The sequence below is a fragment of the Saccostrea cucullata genome, unplaced genomic scaffold (genome assembly GCF_032062105.1).
Source record: "Saccostrea cucullata isolate Sc308-1 unplaced genomic scaffold, CSIRO_AGI_Scuc_v1 ctg842, whole genome shotgun sequence".
Taxonomy (NCBI): Eukaryota; Metazoa; Mollusca; class Bivalvia; order Ostreida; family Ostreidae; genus Saccostrea; species Saccostrea cuccullata.
The window spans coordinates 277,838-298,374 of NW_026929376.1; the positions used below are offsets into that span (position 1 = coordinate 277,838).

Consider the following 20,537-nt stretch of genomic DNA (forward strand, 5'->3'; position numbering starts at 1 on the left):
ATGACCTTGAGTCAAGTTTTTGACACATCTCTCGATCGCAAGCAATCTTAATATCAAGTATGAACTTTCAGTGGCACTTCATTGAAATGTTATGGACAAGTCAAAATTTTACATACATATGGATCGGTGAACAAGGTGAATCCTACCCCCCCCCCCCTTTTCCAAGTTTCGTTTGTGAGGAATATAAAATTCCTTTTGAAATTAAATGTGCATTTATTTATTAACAATAGTAAAGTTATGAGTATGCTTTGATCAGAACCAATATGGCCAATATAATGGACGCTGAACATGTATTCAAATTACCCCACCCCTTCAAAAAAGCTTATAAATGCCAGATTTTCACACATTTTAACCATTTGTAACTTTTTTCTGCTAAAGTTGCCTGCAAATTTTATTGTATAGATATGACATATAGATAACCCCTAACAAGATCATACCATTCATTTTTCCAGCAGTGGTTGTAGATTTTGTGAATAAAGTGATAAACATATGTAACTTTTTTCAAAATTAATAAGCATTGACACCATGTTCTTTTCCCGTTGTCATGGCAACAATATCACTACAGAAATTTTGTTTTTCCTATTTTTGGAGAATAAAGTAATTCCATCTTTTAACAAATAAAGTAACCAAAATACCTTATCTTATCACGTTCAGAAAAAATATTCGTAGAAAAATGTCTAAAAATCATTGATTTTCATAAGGATTTATGAACCCGTTGCTAAGGAAATGAATTTCCTTGGATACCAGTCCCTTGATACGTTCGAAAAAAATTTTAATTGTGTTTTAGCATTAGGTAAGACAAAATCTTTCATATACCAAAAGCTTTTGAAAAAATAAAATTTTGACTTTCCATTCAATGCTCGATGCTTGCTGATTTTGACTCTTAATAATAAAAATTAGTTTGTTCTTGAGAGTGCCTACCAGAGCATTTTTCTATATATCTGCATGGTTTTCTCGTAGACAGGCTCTTAAAACACCAAAATATCTGAACCACCGGTTCAATTTTCTTTATTTTTACACATTTTATTCTAGGACCCATTTGAATCATTCTGTTAATTTTTTTTAAAAAATTGAATTATACATTTTCTCTTAAGAAAACTTAAACTGTCGGATATTTGCATGTGTATTTTCAGTTTCTGACACAATGTATGTTCTTTTTTACTGAATATTTTACCCAATTTTTCTAGTATCAATGTGACTTACTATTAAAAGTAACAAAAAGGTTATCTTTATTAAAAGTATTACACAAATTTGCAATAGATCAATAGAAAATTCTAAAATAAGGCTCATTCTCAAGTCGAATGCCTGATTTCACAAACTTCTTACAGGGGTCTGAAAGGCCATATTTCAGACTATGTGGGCAAAAGAAGTGCGGTTGAATTTCTTTCATATCATATATAAAGAGAGATTCTGTATCCAAGAACAAAATATCAAAGTTTCAGAAAAATTGAATTTGAGCAAAAAATTGACCTATCTATTTGGTCCTACCAAAAGTGAATGGAAAATAGAATTTCCCGAGTCAGTTGAAAAATCTATAGGGATATATTCCTTAAAAAAGTCTAATTTTTGATACATCTTGCCCCCTTTTTTTAAAACTTACAATCTTGATTTTATACCTTGAAGGATAAAAGAAAAATACATGGAATCAATATCAAGTATTTGTTTTCTCTCTGACAACCGGAATATCTGTTTAATGAAATGTTGTGGTATTGAGACCACAATATATTACATTGTCTCGAATATTTACATCGAGCAAACAGAACTGCTCGAATTTCCTCTGAAGTTGTTCATTGCCTTTTCATGGCTAATGTCACGAAGAGCTCAGGAGAGACAGGTACACCAATTCGGAGTGTCAAATAGTTGATCAGGATCATCGGTCAAGTAGTTTTCTCTGAAGCAAATCACAATTGACAGGGTTTATTTTGCTTATCATGCAATTCTTTAGATCTCAAAAGAAAGACTTCTCATTTCACAAATTGTCTTTTTTCGTACCCCCTTCAAGTTTGACAGAAAAAAAAAATCGAAGTTTTAGTCTGTCGTTATTGCCAGTACTTCAATAAACTGTGGTGGTATTTTATAAGATACTTCTCAAATAACAGATTTATATTAAGAATATTTTGTTTAATGATGTATTTGCAGTGAATCAAAGGATTAAAGGTTTGTGCAATGTGGTGCAATAGCATTTAAAATTTTAATGAACAAAGAATATCAATCACTGTAGGTTTTGTCAGTTTCATAATTGTGAAAAGACTGAAGTACGACCATGTGCCTATCAAATGTAGTCTTCAAGTATGAATTAAAATCCTTTAAAATGTTTAAAATCGTTTAAGCCCGTAAAGAATAAAACAAGTTAAATTTGACAATGTTGGTTTCAAGATAAAGCCAAATATGATTAGACCTCCGCCAGGAAAGCCGATAACTTTTAGAAGACGAAACAGCAGGAAGATGTCAATATTTTTCTTTTTTATTGACAGTTTAAAACATTATTGAACATGTCCTAAGGTTTTATTATAAATTGTATTGACTTTACTTTAAGGGGGCAATTATTTGTTACATCGTACCAAGTTTGTGGTAACACTGCTTTTCGAATTGTCATGTAAAACTTACATGTAATTAACTTTATTCTTTCTTAAGAGTTGACGCAGTACGATATGAACCTTTTTATTATGGCTTTATTTTCTATATCAGGAAAGAGCTGTTCAGGAAAAAAAAATTACATAACAATGTGATGAAGGAGAATTTTATGAAGAGATTTTGTTTACCCCTTTTGTAAGTTTGGATGAGAACAGTGGTTACTGAACAAAGGGGCATATCTCCGAGATAAGTCTAAATAATGTTGGATTCAATACTGAACTTTCAAATACATAAAGGCCGTGTCACACTGTCACGATTTATGCTACGATTATCCACGGATTAAGAAAAGTTAAAATCGCCGTTCATCGCCAGGTTTGTCTTGCGATTTTTCTGCAGCGTTTGGAATATTTTGCTGCTAGAATGGTGTGTCTGCGATGTCTGTGCGACAAAGTACGAGGTTTCTACGATTTAAGTACGCAAACTGGTTACGATATTTCTACGATTATGAGCGATTAAACGCGGTAAGATACGATACTCGTACGAAGGACTACGATATGCCACGTTTCATACACGATATTCCCACGACTAATGGCGACTTTTTACGAATATACATGTAATGGAATGCATATATAGAGTAAAGGGAGATTCTGATATCATTAATCATCATAGTTATGTTATTTGATAAAGGTAAAAACTAATGTGGAACTTTTGATTATGTTCAATCTCTTCATATGTTTATTGTACACGGTGTTTATAGTATCTGTTATACAATAGTCATGTATATTCAATTTATTTCACTTTCCTAAGCTTTTTTTCCTTATATTTTTAGCAGTATTTTGATTTCAACAGTGTTAACATCAGGCACCGTCTGCCTACATCATATTAACTCGTAGTTCAATCGCACGGTGTTCGTACAGCACTTGCCATCAATCTTCCTTTTTCGTGTCATATTCGCGGGAAAGTCGTACTATGTTCTTATCAATTCGAAGAACGCTCGCAGTATCTCGTCGGACACTCGCAGTAACTTGAGAGACACTCGCACAAACTCGAAGGACACTCGAAATAACTCGTAGGACTCTCGTAGTGTCGCGAGTACTACGAATTCCGCGAATGTCGCACGAACTTCGAAGATTTACTACGAATATGAGTACGAGTGCAGTGCGGATGCTGTGCGATTGTCTACGAATAATAAAAAATCGTACTGTGTCCACGATTGTTTTGAACATGCTCAAAACAATCGCCAGGTTTGGCGATTTGCTGCGATCCAACACGATAAAGGAAGATATCCTACGAGTACTTCTGCGATAAATCCCGATTTGCTGCGATTTTTGAATTCGTAATGAATCGTAGCTATAAATCGTGACAGTGTGACACGGGCTTAAACCTTTGTGCTTAGAGAGAACCTTAATCTACCTATATTGGGCATTTACTTTTCCTTGACTTTACTAGAACAAAGAACCTCCACTGTTTAATATTTTGCGTACATGTATAGATCTAGTATCTGGATTCTGTCGTCGGTTCAATGTTATATTCAATGTTACATACTGTAAACCAACTTTTTAGCGACGATTTTATTTCGCGATTCACCGGGGGTAAACTACTTCGCGATGATTAATTTTCGCGATCAGGTTTTGGATATGTTATAAATAGACACAAAGGGTTTAAGGACCGGCTGACGGCGAAAAATATTCGCGATGACGAGGATCTCGCGAACTTCGCGAATATTTCTCGCTCTCGAGTAAAAATTGGTTTACAGTATTACAAAGAATACGCCTTTGAGCAGTAAGAATTTTTTTTCTTGCCAGCACATACCGAAACGCAGGACCTCGTTTATACAGTTTCATCCGAAGGATTGGTCTCCATGTGCCGCAGTCAAAACAGTAACGTAAGATCCAACTCCTTACACTGCGAAGCTAGAGCAAACGCTATTACCGCTGCAAAACGCATCGGCCGGATCATTTTAATTTCCTAGTATTTTGATTTTTCTAGAAAATAACACTTGATATTTCTAGGCATTACTACATGTTATTAATGCATTCGATTGAAACATTCCAAAAGAGCAAAGCAGTTCTTTTTCAAACTTATGTGAACTTTTAAAAAAATGTTTGCAAGCAATATATTGTAATTCTTCGAATGCTACATAATTTTTTTCCCAATCTCAATTCTTTTTATATCATGTTATGGGGTTCAATGTTTGTCATGTATGATTGATAATGATTGACGATTATTCAATCTCTTTTCAGTAGGCACAATCTTTAACACGACTTGGTATCATAAATTATAGAAAAGAATATAAATTTATGACGTTTTTGATAAACTTACTGTACATGTACATTGTAGTTCGTGCGAACGAATGCAAAATGCTTTCAATATCCCCTTTTAACCTATTATCACATTCAAATCACATTTCAAATCGGAACAGAGGAATGAACATACCACTTTTGTAGACAGTATATGTATTTATAGAGTATTTTGCCAAATTCATGTATCTTATATGTTCTTAGTTGGGAATTTAGAACAAAGGAATCTTGAGAATTGGTACATGTAAAGGCTATGAGCATTTGGCGTAATAGGTTTCTTTTTTAAAAAAAAAATAAAATTTATTTTTCGCTGTCCCTTTTATCGCCCCTCACCTCACGCAACACTTTGCTCAACGATGCTTGCGTCTTTTAGATTTGGCTTTAATATAAATAATCTGCGAATGATGTGCTAAATATACTTTTATTTTCTTGCATTTCTCTTTTTTGTATGTATATTCTAGTTCCTATAGCAGTTAATATAAACATAAATTTGATGTCAAATACATAGACATTCTTCTAGAAGTGAAGAATTATAAATGCATTTGACCCCCTTATGCAAAATTCATGTGTTAATTAAAATAATATTTGGATTGAAATGATGTACTCTAAAGTTGATGTAGAAAGATGCTTAGATTTTTAGTTGACAATATCTTTAAGGTATTTTGAGATTGGCTTTGCAAACAATACGCAGGACCTCACAAAGGTAAATGTTTGAAAATCAATTTTAATTGACCTATTCAAAGGAAGTAGAATTTATTCAAAATCCCAAGCCTGGGAAGAAGAAAACATTTCCTAAAGCATTCGATTCGATGGTTCGATATATCGACATCCATTCTTTAGATAACAACAGTTACTTCTATTTAATTCATTTCGACTCGATATATGTATATCAGTGAGCTTGAATTAAAAGATTCTGCAGTGCTTAATATGTTTAGCACATCAGTATCATGGTCGGATATTAACCAGACACGGACGATGATGGTAACCTTACAACAAAGCTTTATAAAAAACATGATGGCTTTAACTTCTCAATCGTGAATCAATTCCCTACTTATATGTAGCAATATATACTCTTTTTATCTGACTTGCAGTTTAGGTGTCTCAGTTGATTCTGTACGCAAGGGTATACTCTACGTTTAAGTACGAACAATCTCTAAAACGAGATAGGCTACTGACAAAAACATTGCTGAAACGAGAAAACCAACAGTTCTTTGTTATAAACAAGGATGCTAACTTGTCAGCAAATGCAATCTTTTATACTGAAAATTTTCTTGCTATTTTTAAAACATTATTACACACTGTATTGTCTACGGATCTTTTGTTAAGTTAAAGAAATCAGAATTTGCTAACATATTTTCATATCAAGTATGGGCTTGTAAATGATATTAAAAGTTCCTCTTCATTTAATTTATTTCTGCTTCATAAATAATAATAAACATCAATTGTCAACTAATTAGAATGTCACACATTGGCACAATGGTCTTCCGCTTGACGTTACACTCCACGCGAGACTTCCTGATCACCATGAATAATGACCTCTAAAACTAAGAGCTATCTTTAATAGTTCTTTATTGCACTGTATCCTTGGCAGTAAGTCTTTTGTACTGATTTCAACTGCAAATTTACAATTGGGGTTACTAGCACTGTAAGATAAAATTTGTATTGACTACATACATTTTCGTCTAAATGCACTGTCAACTCAATTCATGTAACACCTGAGGCAGTTAAAAAAACCACCCATATGTTTACTGGAAATCCATGGTCATTCAATAGAATTAAGCACATAAAACTATGCTTAATAACATAGTTTTTTTCAAAGAAAAAAAGTTCACATCTAGTCTATACTTTAGTGCATTGACTCGGTCATGATGTCAGACAGAATTCCTTTAATGCTCATGAAATCTGAAAAACAGCCTTCTGATAGTGTAATGAAGATATTTCACGTCTTATGGTGGCACTTTTGTTGTGAATATTTCCAGAGTTTGATATTTGTCATTAAAATCCCCTCGTACTTGCTGTCATCTGGTTCATCTTCATCGTCCGGAAGCGGTGTCATCACTGCGAGAGAGTGGGACTTTGGAATTGTGGGTATCGGAGGTGGAAATGACGTCAACGAACAATTTAAGCAATCATCAAGCTCTTCAATTGTTTCTTCGTTGATGTCTTCAACAGAACTTCCAATTTCTATAAGGAAGTAGAATATTCTGTGTTAGAATAGATCTGGTCATAAACTATGCATATTAATTATATGTGTACATATTGATAAATATACTCTGTTAAAATAACAATCCTAAAGATTAATTTTCTACTTTTTTCCAACTGGCACTGGATTCTTTCAAAAGTGTATTCAGTAAGACTCAGAAAGCTGTTAAAATTAATTTATTTTCCACTTAATTCTTTTTCAATATTTTACCTCCAGTGGACTCAATGGACCCTGTGCTGTTGTTTCTGTGTAGCTTGTTGTAAGATGGAGCACTCTGTTGTCTAACTAAAGGTGTGGTTGTAGCATTGAAGTCGGCAGTGGACATTATTCGTGGTTGTCTATTTGGAGTCTGATGACGGGACTTAGCTAAACTCTGGATAGATTCATTTATTCCTATTAGCTGCTTCATCAATTTCACATCTTGTAACCTCATTGCTTTCTGCAAAATTTATAAGATGTTGTGTTTCATTAAGTTTTTATGTTTCTAATATATTTGTAAGAAGACAAAAAATGTGCAGATTTCAAACAAGATTTGTGTATTAGAAATGAAAATATTCGTCAGGATAAGTTTGAGCATGATTTTAAATATTTTTCTTTTGTTGCAAAATTTAACACTGAACATTTGTAGCCCTGTTTAAATTGAATTAATTCTAAAACAGCTATTATACACACGGAATAAACACAAAGGTTGCATTCAAAGGTTGGGGGGTACAAGAGGATAAAAAGTTCCCGGTGACTGACTCTAAACGACCAATTAATGGCCGAAGTTTGTGTTAAATTGTTGATTTCTATACATGTAGTACAATGTGAATAACGGTAAAACTCGAGACGAAGATCCTCTGGTGTGAAAGATGTTTATGGTAATTTACGATAATCGAAGTGAAAAAAGTATTTTGATACGGTAATTTTAGCTTTACAGCATTTTACCATTAGACTAGACAAGTAACCCTCTAACAGAAAAGTAACGTTGAATTATGATGTGGTTTTGTTGCTTGTCATATTTTTTTCTCGAGACGGTCTATTTTGGGGGAAATAATTTGTGTTGTTTTATTACATTTTCAGTTATTTTTCAAAAATTACAGCTAATGTTCACTATCTGTAATATATGATAACAAGTGTACTGCATTATTATATGAAAATAATAATTATTTTTAAACGATTTTAATTGAAACTCTAGATACGTGTGAGGGGTTTTTGAAGAAATATAATTATCTCATACACGAATTTAAATTTTGAATGCATTTTACGTAATAACAGAGAAAATCCTTGAAGATATTTCGACTTTTTTCATGTATAGCTTAATCGTGTGCATTTAATAAGGCATGCATACACAGTACTGCTGCATTATTGCACAAATAAGAAGTTAGTCTGTGTTATTGTGTATAGAAAACTTTACATGGTATTGTGTTGAACCTTTTCTTTACCACATGTCGCGACGGAGGAACTGTTTAGAAATTAATAACCCACTTTATAATGATGCCACAGGATCTTAAAATTTCATTCGAAATCCGTCATGTCACATTTTAATCTACGTGAGGTGTAATCAAACAAAGTGAAGTAATCGTGTTGGAAATAAAATTGAATTGTTTGTATATAAGATTACTTTAATTATATTTCGTGTAAAGATATTTACGATTGCTTTTTTCTTAATAGTTCAACTTGCATTTGAATTATGAATGAGAAATTAATTGCCATTCTCCTCACGTTGAAAGCTGTGATTTATGTTCAACATGATACGAAGAGCTTCCTTTTTTTATCAATGGACAGACAATACGGCTATAAACATGATAAAGAATAGATTTATTTGATTGTTTACTTAAAGATGAAAACTTATCATTGATCGATTGATAAAAGATACAATAAAATGGTTGTTTACTCTAAAACAGGTCATATCATTCAAGACGTTGCTTCAAACAACATAGAATAAAGATTCTCTTTACATCAATTACTTGACGTTAAAAACTGTCAGAGATTTAAAACATAATGTGATTGAACCTTAACATATTTGATTCATTAAATTATATATACATTGCGATCGCGATTGTATTTGATCATTCAGATCTCTACAGAAATAGAAATATTTTGTTTTGTAACAAGAAAGAAAAAAGTGATGAACATATAACTTTTGTCATTAGGAAATAAAAGAAATCAGGTATTATGCATGTATACACGTACATAGAAACACTAGGAAAGTAAATTACCATGGTGTCAAATTTCATAAATTAAAGTAAATCAAAAGTTTTTCCAAAAATAAATCAAGTTTGCAGTGAATTCATGTACATATTGTCATATTTTTTCTCTAAGACTTACATGTAATTTTAAGTTTTAAAAGGAACGTTGCTTGCATGTCCTCAAACTATTTACAAAACTTGCACCATGATTGAGTAGTTACTGAGGTCTCTTTAATATTCTAAGTCATAAAAATTCAAGGTATCAAAGTACTAGCATTTACTATATAAATAACTGCAGCTAAGTATATACTTTATCATACTAAAAATAATAAACGGTAGTAATTTTTTTTTTGGCCAATGGCGAATGCTTTAGAATGTTTATTTTTTAGCCAATAAAGAATTTACAGTAACTGTACAATATAGAGCAAATATATAAAATAATGGATTAAAAACAGCAATACTAAACATTAATTATTATCTTAAATTTTTGTTCAGAAATTGAACTTAATGCTTTTAAATGTAAAGATTTAGAAATCTCAAAGAAATATGGGCGTCTTAAAAATAAATAATAAAATATTAATGTGAATACAATTTAGAAGAAATGAATCTTACCAAATCTGCTTTTAAAATTTCCAATTTTGAGGAAATTCGGTCTGTAGAAGACTCCATTTTATCGCAGTGTGCACCTGCATAAACAGTTCAATACTGATATCGTCCAGGGTTTATCTATTACATTGCAATCAAACTTTGTGCGGCGTTATCACCTTTAATTTAACTAACAAACTAGTCTTTTTCGGGCATGCTCGCACTTATACCACCTGTTTTCCATGATGATTGACAGGTTATAAAAATAAACTTTAAAACCGACGTTACCTGTGCAGCCTTCACTTTTAAGCCAGTAATTAGAGTTAATGGGTCGTAATTGACGGAATATATACGGATATATTTTAAATTCCCACCCTCGATAGAGTAGCTTGTATATCTGTAGTCCGGCTTTTGAGGATTTACTTATAGGTGAGATGCAATAAACCGGCTGACGAAAGATGCATTAATTACATCAGAGAGGATATATCGTCGTCAGTTTTTCAAGACATACCTCAACAGAAATTAACTTTAATGTTTTTTTTAAGAAAAAAAAGGCAACGTCCGATTTGGTTGATTTCATTATATTTCAACCCTCACGAACCTTTACTTTGTGATAAGCACACAAACAATAATGGACGAAGTTCAGGCATTTTTATCCAGAATTACGTGTTCTCGCTATTTTTTTCTCTGAAAAAATATATGTAAAAGGTAAGAAAACGAATATTGATGGATCTAAAAAAAAATTCAATACAACAATCAACACAGCAATACAAATATACAAAGAGGGCAAATAACATGGACCCCTGGAATTCCAGAGTTAGGATAAGGAACCTTGGTAATTCCAGAGGTATGATCAGGTGCCTAGGAGGAGTAAACATCCCTGTTGACCGGTCACAACTGCGTTGAACACAATGGAATTTATTAAGTTCTAAAATCAATACAAAAACAAAGGGCTGACATGTAGTAATTGATATGAAACAAGTCATCTAAAATACGACCTAATATCAAATAGATTACATTCCTTTACAAGGTCATTATAACAATCATTTAGAATTTACAGAATGACAACTTAAAACAAGGTCAACTAAAATCAACTTTATGGATTCAGGAGGTAGTATACTTCGCTAATTATAGTACTTAGGGCAAGCACTTTTGTAGCTAAAAAGCGGTGGGCATAAACACAAAAGTAGAAGTCATCACGTTTATAATTATAAACCAGCTTAGTTGTAAGATTAACAATACATGTAACATCCTTCTCTAGTAAAATAATTAGATATGAAACAAAGAACAAGGTTCACTTTTGCCTTATTTGGCCCTGTGAATTTCTGAAAAACTGAAACTACATAGTTTTTGTTATCAATGCATTGAATATCTTTGGTGATTTCTTAACTATAAAAATGACGTAATTTTCTGATAGTCAATGCATTATGAAGTCACGAAATGCGCCAATTTCCTCACATTCTGAAAAAAGTCTACAAAATCGGCTAATTTTTAAAGCTATTTTTATTTAAAATATTTAATATAGAGCGCAACCTCTGATCTAATATATGCAACTAGTAAATGATAGAACTGTTTTTGAGGATTAAAAGACATTTTATTATTTTTTAGATCAGAGAGTGTGCAAATATTATTTTTCTTCACTGAAAGTACTCATTTATACCTGTTTGCCTAAAAATTCAAGAACATTGCAATTTTATGAAGCCAGTTCTCCGAAACAAGGACCTTAAGGAGAAAATGTTTAATAGGATATGAAAACATTATGTTTCTATTTTATTTTAATGCTTCAAATGAACAATCAAGTGTTAATCAATCAATTGGTATATCTACAGGGCCATTTTTATAAAAAATTCTGTGGCATCTTTTATTTTAAGCTCACCGAAATATAATTAATCGAAATATGAATGGAAGTTACATTTGCTATTGTTTATTACTTGATAAAACATCATCCAGATATATTAATGTCGAGTTGAAAGCTAGAGATTCTTTTTTTTCTCTCAAGCATATAATTTTGAATACATTCTGCTTCATATGAATAGAAAACATATTTTTCTAATATTTGGACCCATGGAAATTTTGACAGGTTGTTGGAGGACCTGATCTCCCAAAACTATAAAGATATTGTCAATCAGCAACCCAAGCATCTTCCAATATCAACTTAAGTATTAAGTGAAAATGTTTTGAGATTCATTTTTTAACTGAAAGGCAGCTATAAATGATGCCAAAAAGCCTTGACTTTATTTTCTTGGGAAACGTAAAGGTGAAAAATCTTAAGATTACTTTTGTTGTTTTTGATTTAAGTAAAGATTTGGATTTCAAATCTCTAAGTATCCACATCTATTTTAGATCAATTCTCGAATATATTATTGTACAGTACTCCTGATGTTTCTCCTTCACTATATTAGCAATCACGTTTAAATTCATCATTTCGTGAGTTCTATGGTCGATACAATGACCTTGTCAGCAAACACAATTTATCATTGAGTTATATGCTGACTGACGTTTTTCATGCTTATTGTTAGTCCATTATTTATACATTGAATTGACAACGGATTTTCCTGTTTTTTCCGATCATGACAAGGAGCACACGCAAGATGTGACCGGTAAGCAGGGGATGCTCACAACTCCATGGCACCTGATCCCACCTCTTATGTTTCGGAAGTCCCTGTTTGCTCTGCTCCTATTTTTTATTGTTTTATGGACTTTGATATTGAATACTGTTCATTATCTCCATATCTTTCACTTCTGTTAATATTTTTGTTTTGTGTAAAGAAAGAGGCTTGGTAGACATTTACTGCAACCCGTTTTGAAAACTTGTTTGCAGGGACATAATGTCATTTTTGAAAGTAGGGGTCCGGCCAGAGAAAACAAAAATCAGCGTCTTTCTGATATAGTTAACCGAACAAAATATTAGTTGAAGTAATCAAAAGGATCGTCTCTTAGAAAGAGCAAAAGGTATCAAGTAAAAACGAAGTTCAATGGGCCTCTCTATTATCATTATATTATGCAATTGCAGACAGTTTTAAGGTAGGGAACAATGGCTCGGACTGTATTAAACGTCTTTTGTGTTTAATATTGCATTTTTTTGAGTGTGAATATTTCCTATTTTATTTACTTAAGCAATTAAAATAATCTTTACGGCGATACAGAACTTCATTTTTCTCCGTGGGAGATTATTTTATTATGGCTTCACAGAGTAAATTGGCAGAACATGATCTCGTAACCTGTTACACGCTACCAAATCTTAAATAAATATCAAATACACCACTTAGGAAATTTAATTCAATTTAAAATGATTGCACAAATTGTTGGCACTAAATCTGAAAAGATAAAGATTTCATACTTGTATTTTATTAAACTTCTTTTTTCACTCGACTAAAATTGTGAACATGCATTTGAAAGCATAAAAAAACTGAGTTAATTATTAATTATAAAACTTTAATATTTCAATACAATACAATAATTCGTCTACAGCTTTTCAACGTCTACATTTAATTAAACGATTGTTACAACGCACTTTTGAAAAAATTACGCACTTTGAAAAATTTTTCAAAGTGCATTAAATTTGGGACCAAATCAATGTACTTTGAAAAATTAATTTCTTTTCAAAGTGCGTTAATATCGACCATATTAAGGCACTTTGAAAAAAAAAATGTATGGCATGGTCAATATTCTTCCAATTCTTAGGTATGATAAATAATTGAACCTTTTTGATAACTTTTCAGTAATAGGGTCACTCCAGGATGTGAAAGAGAGCGATTTTGATTTTTCTATGCTTTGAAAATTTTTTCTCTCTGAAATGTTTTACTGTACTTAAATTTTTCAGTTTGCATAAATTTTTTGTTAAATAAATTTAATGAAAGTTTTCAACGTCATAGTAGTTATGCAGAATAACACATATATTTGGGTGTAGCATAAGTATTGGTACAGGTGGGGGGAGGGGTGGGCGGTTACGCACTGAAATGCATGTTTTGCATTTAAAGAAATACGTATACATATTATAGGCATTGAAAATTGTGTTCCACTTTCAATTTGCTACCAACAGCGATGTACAGTGTATAAGAAAAAAAGAGAGTATAGAGAGTATAGACCTTCTACCCCTCTTCACCTTGTTCTCAATTAGGGTAAATCAATACATGAAAATTAAAAAAGGTTTTCTTTTAAAAAATCAATTATTACATATTGATTCTGTTAATTACTACGATCTAAGTGTAATTTGTTTATACATATTTTTCAAAGTGCGTTAAAAGTCCGCATATTATAAAATTTTGACTTTGAAAAAAAATTTCAAAATGCGTTGAATGTGTCCCAAATTTAACGCACTTTAAAAAAATGTTCAAAGTGCGTTGATTTTGTCCCAATTTTAACGCACTTTGAAAAAAGAATTTCAAAGTGCGTTGCCACAAACGATAAAACTTGTCCAGGGTTTGCTTACTCCTCCTTTTCTCTCTCTCTTGAAGTAAGTTAAATGAAAAACAAACAAAAGAAAAGAAACAATGATCTATTTCGGAAGCTAATTCGATAACGTTATTCTGTGATCAACATCTCAACTTTAAAACTTGTTTGAAGAGTCTTTTGAATCTTCTTAACTAAGTTAAATATGTCTAGATAAGAAGGTTTTTTTAAATAAGAGTTTACATGAATGCACGTACGTTTACCAAAGTTCTTTAAAAAAAAAAAACGGTTAAAAAAGTACTAAATAATTTTCTACGTGAACTAATTTCAATATAAGAAACATCAATGTTATACAAATAAAATTTGTTCAAGCGTGCACACGTTTGAAAACAAAGTAAAAATATAATTGTTTCTTCTGTGTTTTCTTTAGACTCAGTATAATCAAAGTACCGATAATAAACTTTGTGTCTTCATAACTTCCTCTGTAACTCCGACTCTGCGGATAGTCGTAGTTTACGGAGAAAAGCAAGTGACTGCAGCTGGTTTAGCAAGATTTTAAATACAACACAAGATGAAGAAAAAAGAACAAATATAAGTTGTAAATCTTAAAGGCAAAAAGGAACATTTTTGTTTACATGTTCAATAAAAATATAGAAACAATTTTTTAGTAATGTTACGACAAAAATTAACGTATCATTTAGATTTATTTCAGAGTTTTTTAAAAATTAAATCATCAGTCAATTTTATCTCTTATCTTAAGCAACATTTAAACTAATGTGGACAATTTCCATTCCATACAATTTCTACCAATCACAAAAGAGGAAGTAAAAAGTTCTAAGGCGATTTTAAAAATACTTCAATCTGTATACTTCCTTCCAAAGGAAAAAGGCTATTTCCTTGATGTCTTTTGCGATGCATTTAACATGCACATATATAAACATTGAATGCTGTACAAAAATGAAATAACAATAAAATGCTGAATGTTATTTATACAACTATTTGTTATGCTATATTTGATCTGGATTAATTGATACACAGAAATCAATTTTAAATTAGCAAAATTATAAAAATTCAAATATTGTAAGATTTATTTGACAAGCCTTAAATTCTTAGGGAAATATCGATTACACTAGAATAAATTTTGACCCAAAAAGAAATTCTTATTGTTCTTTTAATCTCATCATCATTCGCGTTGATTTCATTACATGAAAAAATGATCCTTTCCAGTGGTACCAGGTTAATCCCTTGATTCCAACACTTCCATACAGTCCGTTCAGATTGCTGATCCCACAATGTGCATGCCACCATCCACTATGCCACATCGTAGCACAGCCAACATCTGCATAATTTTCAGGATCCATGTCATACGTAGAAAAGTTAAATCCATTATGACCACTTAAACTGTTGGCTGAAAAAAAAATCAAGTGTGAACATGTAGAAGTTTTACTCATCAAAATCATTATTAAAATAGATTAGTAACTTTGAAATGAAAAAAGGGAAATATTATTTACACGTGTAAGTTATTTCAGTAATTTTCAAATAAAAATGTAATTCGTAAGTTGAATTCATGTGGTTCGTTCGTATTTATTCAAACAATTCTCACTCCTACAAATACAATTCCAAGTTGTTATACTATACTCCAAAGCACAAGCACAGTGAAGAAGTAAAAAAAAAAATTGACTTTTCGATGACAGCATAAATCAATGCTTAATTCCTTAATACAGCTTTTATGTATAAAAAAAGACAGAATTGAGATATGTTTCTCAATTGAAGTAATACATTTAATACTTTTCCGATCAACAAAGCTAAGATATTGCTTTAAAGTCATGCATCTATGTGACCATGTTAATATCGCTATTGAAAATATCACATTCAACGTAACCATGTTTTCAAATCAACAGGAACGTACTAGTATATGATCCATCTGCTTACTCGCATTTCCAGTATATCCTGTGACGGTTAAAGTATACAGAGAATCGGGGCTGCCTACTGAGAACTGGGAGTATTTGGCATACCGATATTCTCCTGCTTGGTCCGTCAATTCAACTCTGAGCTCAAAATTTTTGTCCTTAATTATTTCATGTAGAGCCAGATTACCTAAAATACAATAGAATAAATTGAATATATTTTTAAACAACTGCAAATATGCAATATTTTTGCTGGCAAAAAATTCTAGCATTGATTGGATACTATAAACTCAAAATGAAATTAATTTAAATTCAAGGTTAATGCTCAATCATATACTGAGGCTTATCAATTTCAATTACTAAATACACTAATTTTTCTGAAGTAAATACTTGTTTTAACCATTCAAATACACTTTAAATGCAAGGTAATAGGACCACAAGGTAAAGTGCATCTCTGATAAAAAAATCCTTCTTTGGTGATACATACAACACAGGATAAACACCCAATTATAAGGACATATGCAACGTACAAGATTATCCAAAAGTAAGTGGGAAAATTTAATTAAAAAAAAAATGAAATCTACAATATATAAATATAGCATGTAGTTGAGTCACATAACATTGACTTACATTGAAAATTTTTAACCCAGGCGCAGTCGAGGTTGACAATGGTTTTCGAGGGGTGAAAATTTTCAATGTTACACTCAACTACATCCAACATTTATCACATTATACTGAATGTTTTATACAAATACATATAACAGTGAACCGTGCACGCATAAATTCTGCGCAGTCGCTATTTTTGGAATATCACCCGAGGTCAAGCAATGTTGACTGTTGCTGTTGGGCGTGGCTTCATTATTCAGCAGGTAATAGTGGTTTTTAACAAATATTTCTCAACCAATCGGATTCAACAAATTTACATGAAAGTATAATATTGACAATTGTGTCCGATTATATCCTGATATATACCATGATTTAGTACATATATATATATATATATATATATATATATATATATATATATATATATATATATATATATATATATATATATATATATATATATATATAAAAACAACGTCATGAATAGGGATGTCCTATTTACATCAAATAACAGTGGTTTTCCACTTTTTATTGTGTCTGAAGCCTTTATTAATGACAAGTCATCACCTTCAATGTCTGATATGTCAGAAAATAAAGGATTTTTTACAAATAATGGAAAAGCAAGTTATTCAAAATTTGCATGGGAGTTCTTAAAAATCTCTACATCACTCTCTAATTCCATCATGCTAGCTGTATGAAATTAAGGGTAGCGATGACCTAAATTGAAGACTCGGGGCGTGTCATACGTGAAGTGTATTGTTCTAATACTTAACAGGACTAACCATTGCATATCTATTGTTGTTATATAAGAATGAAATCTTCACTGGGGCTCACACAAGGCGATTGTAAATAAGTAAAGGATAACATTAATTAAAAGGGTACATTCTTTAAGACAAAACAGGTGCTTTTTGAATTTTATCTCAATATTTAACATTTTCGCTTTAAATGTTTTAAGTAAAGTCTAAGCCTCAAACGAATCAAGCGGATCATTATGAAAAATATTGGACCTGCTTCGGTGCTTGTGCGCCTTAGCGAGTCCAATATTTTTCATAATGAACCGTTTTCGGCTTATATTCATTACATACTTAATATATAGAATGACAATTTCTCGAGCTCACTGTCTCGGTAATTAGGTGAAAATACAGTTTTCGCGGATAAAATGTATGTAATTTACTGTATTTACGTATGCAATAAATATATCTTGAGCCATTCATTTTGACAAAAACGCCATTGTCCACGAACCTTTTGGAAAACCCTCGTGCGTACTCGTATCTTACAAAACATCTCTCCCACTGAGACAAAAAAATAAACAAACATTACCATAAGTTCTGAACAGCTATTATATAAATAAATGAAAATCCTTGTGTTTTTCAAAGAAAAATAAAATAAAATATAGTTTAAGCTTGTATTTTTTGAAAATTGAATTAGAAAGGATAAACGACATCATTTGAAATATGAATTCGTTCAAAGGTCGTTCAATTATTCAACGACCTTTATTATTCAATTAACTCTAAAATTATACAGAGAATATGTAAATAATGCTAAAAAATACTTTGCTTGTGTCCTTTACATTGTTACTGACAGGTACAAATACGTGTCTTACGTTGAGAGTATTTTATATTATTTTAGACTGTGTATACCTAAATAAAACTCTGTATCCAGAGCCCCAAATCCGTCGGAATACTCTGTCCAGATTCTGTAAAAATCGACACTTCCGTCCCTTCGTTGTTGAAAGACCTTTCAGTGGAATGTTAGTGAAGAACGTTTATTGAATATATATATATATATATATATATATATATATATATATATATATATATATAATATATAATTTTATATTTTATATAATAAAATAGAGAGGTTTAGCAAGCTTACTTGTACGAGTATGTGTAAGTGTAAACTACAAGATAGAATTACACGTACACGTTACCATCATTTTTCTTCTTTAGCAAAGTATAACTGGTAAATGAAAAAGCGGTTTACATTTAAAAGACATCCGAAACAAAACAATTATTTTAATCCGTATTTCACCGTTTTACATAAATATATGCATGTACTAATGAGAAGAACATTTTTCAGAGCTCTTATCTTTTTAATCGGTCAAAGCATGTTTCGAAAATCTAGATGTTGTGATTTTAACTCTGATTTTAATTTATATTTTCAATTAGTGACGTTCAGTTCTTTTAATCAGTATTTACATTAAATATACCGACTTTAGAAAAACGCAGACTTTTTAAAAAATAAAAAGCAGTTAAAGAATTATAAGCTACAAGTTTGGACTTACGTGTACTTGACAATATACACGTAATAGGATACGTGTAGATATTTGTAATTAGCAAAAGTAATGACGTAAAGTACAGATTTCTTGTGCTAAACATTCACGTACGCGTACACGTTGGTTTGCCTAACCTCTCTAATAGCTCGCACTGCATCTTATGAGATAATAAAGTTGAGATTGAATTCAAATTTAACAAAATTATTTATCTTAAATTGTATCATTTGTTTTTATTTGCGAACCTCCAAATTACACAAATGTTAAAAAATGATATATACTCACAATCCATCGCCCTCCATCAGTTACCATATCACAAAATAGATTGCGTGTTTTGCCATTTGTAAACGTTCTCGAATATTCATATGAAGATGTGGATAGATTAACCAAATTTCCACTGCAATCTAAAATCAACACAATGGATTTTTAATATATACATGTATAATTTAGTGTCTTTCTAATAATAATACTTATCTATGAAAATTTAATAAGACTTGTTCATAAAGAATCTTACCAAATTTAAAATGACATCTTTCTCCTCCACGATTTTAGGACATCTACATGGCTGTGTAAATTCTCCTTCACACAACTGGTTCTATATATTTTTGTGAAATAAATATCGGATGGATATTAAACAGTCATAAAGTATACATGTTATGACAATTCTGATCATAAACTATATTAAATAAGTATTTCATTAGATGTATACAGATTAAAGACATTGAAAATACTTAAAGAGATAAATTATATGAATTAAAAAAATCCTGAAAAAAAAACGGAAAGGAAAAAACAAATGCATACTCAAATGAATTTATGCTTAATATATTAAGAAACATATCATTACACACAATTTATTTAAGATTAAAATCAAAAGACGTCTAAGAACAATATAGGTTTGAATATTTATTGAAAAATATTTTTTTTAGAAAAAAAAAAGATTCGAAATTAAGAAACAATTTCAAATAAGTTAATTATGACAAAAATCTCACTAATTTGTAGCGTCCACATGGCCCGCCAACTGCCTCACTGGTACTTGATTTGTTTTTGTTGTACTGGTAGCAATTCTCAGTAATGCTATTAACACAGAAGTCGAAGTAATAACAGTTGCTGTTCTGTATACACGAGGAAAAGCAATGGCTCACTGTCATCTCCTTACTCGCAGAATCAGCATGGACTGGAGTGGGAATATGACCAACAAATTCGAAATGAGACTCTAAGTATTCTCCATTATTGAATGCAATAGCAAGTAGTAAAGTTATGTTTGCTATTAACTGCATTTCGAGTACTAAATAAGCTTGTACTGCAATTTCTTAAATGCCTGATTACTATGATATATTGACTTTTTTAATTTGTTGATGAACAAGAAGTTCTTTGACTGCAGCGTTCACTAGAGTGTCAAGACTTTTCATAAAAGGTGATTATATACGTAGAGAAAAAAAATCTTTATTTTCATTAAGATTAAACAAACATATCCATTAATTTCAGCCAGTCGATGGTACCTAAATAAAAACAATGAAAATAACAAAA

At 31.2% G+C, this 20,537-nt stretch overlaps 2 protein-coding genes across 2 annotated transcripts; both read right to left on the minus strand.

Moving 5' to 3' along the window:
* Positions 1-6,253: 6,253 nt before the first annotated feature.
* Positions 6,254-10,022, minus strand: LOC134280653 (leucine rich adaptor protein 1-like). The gene is made up of 3 exons (XM_062763093.1): positions 9,861-10,022; positions 7,288-7,516; positions 6,254-7,058 (listed from the first exon to the last, which is right to left on the minus strand). Exons 1-3 carry the CDS (start codon positions 9,915-9,917, stop codon positions 6,814-6,816), a joined length of 531 nt encoding a protein of 176 aa, XP_062619077.1. The 5' UTR covers positions 9,918-10,022; the 3' UTR covers positions 6,254-6,813.
* Positions 10,023-15,385: 5,363 nt separating this feature from the next.
* On the minus strand, positions 15,386-20,287 carry LOC134280661 (ficolin-1-A-like). Its single transcript, XM_062763102.1, has 4 exons — positions 20,000-20,287; positions 18,379-18,475; positions 16,158-16,322; positions 15,386-15,633 (listed from the first exon to the last, which is right to left on the minus strand). The coding sequence occupies exons 1-4, from the start codon at positions 20,285-20,287 to the stop codon at positions 15,386-15,388; spliced, it is 798 nt and encodes a 265-aa protein (XP_062619086.1).
* Positions 20,288-20,537: the final 250 nt, after the last annotated feature.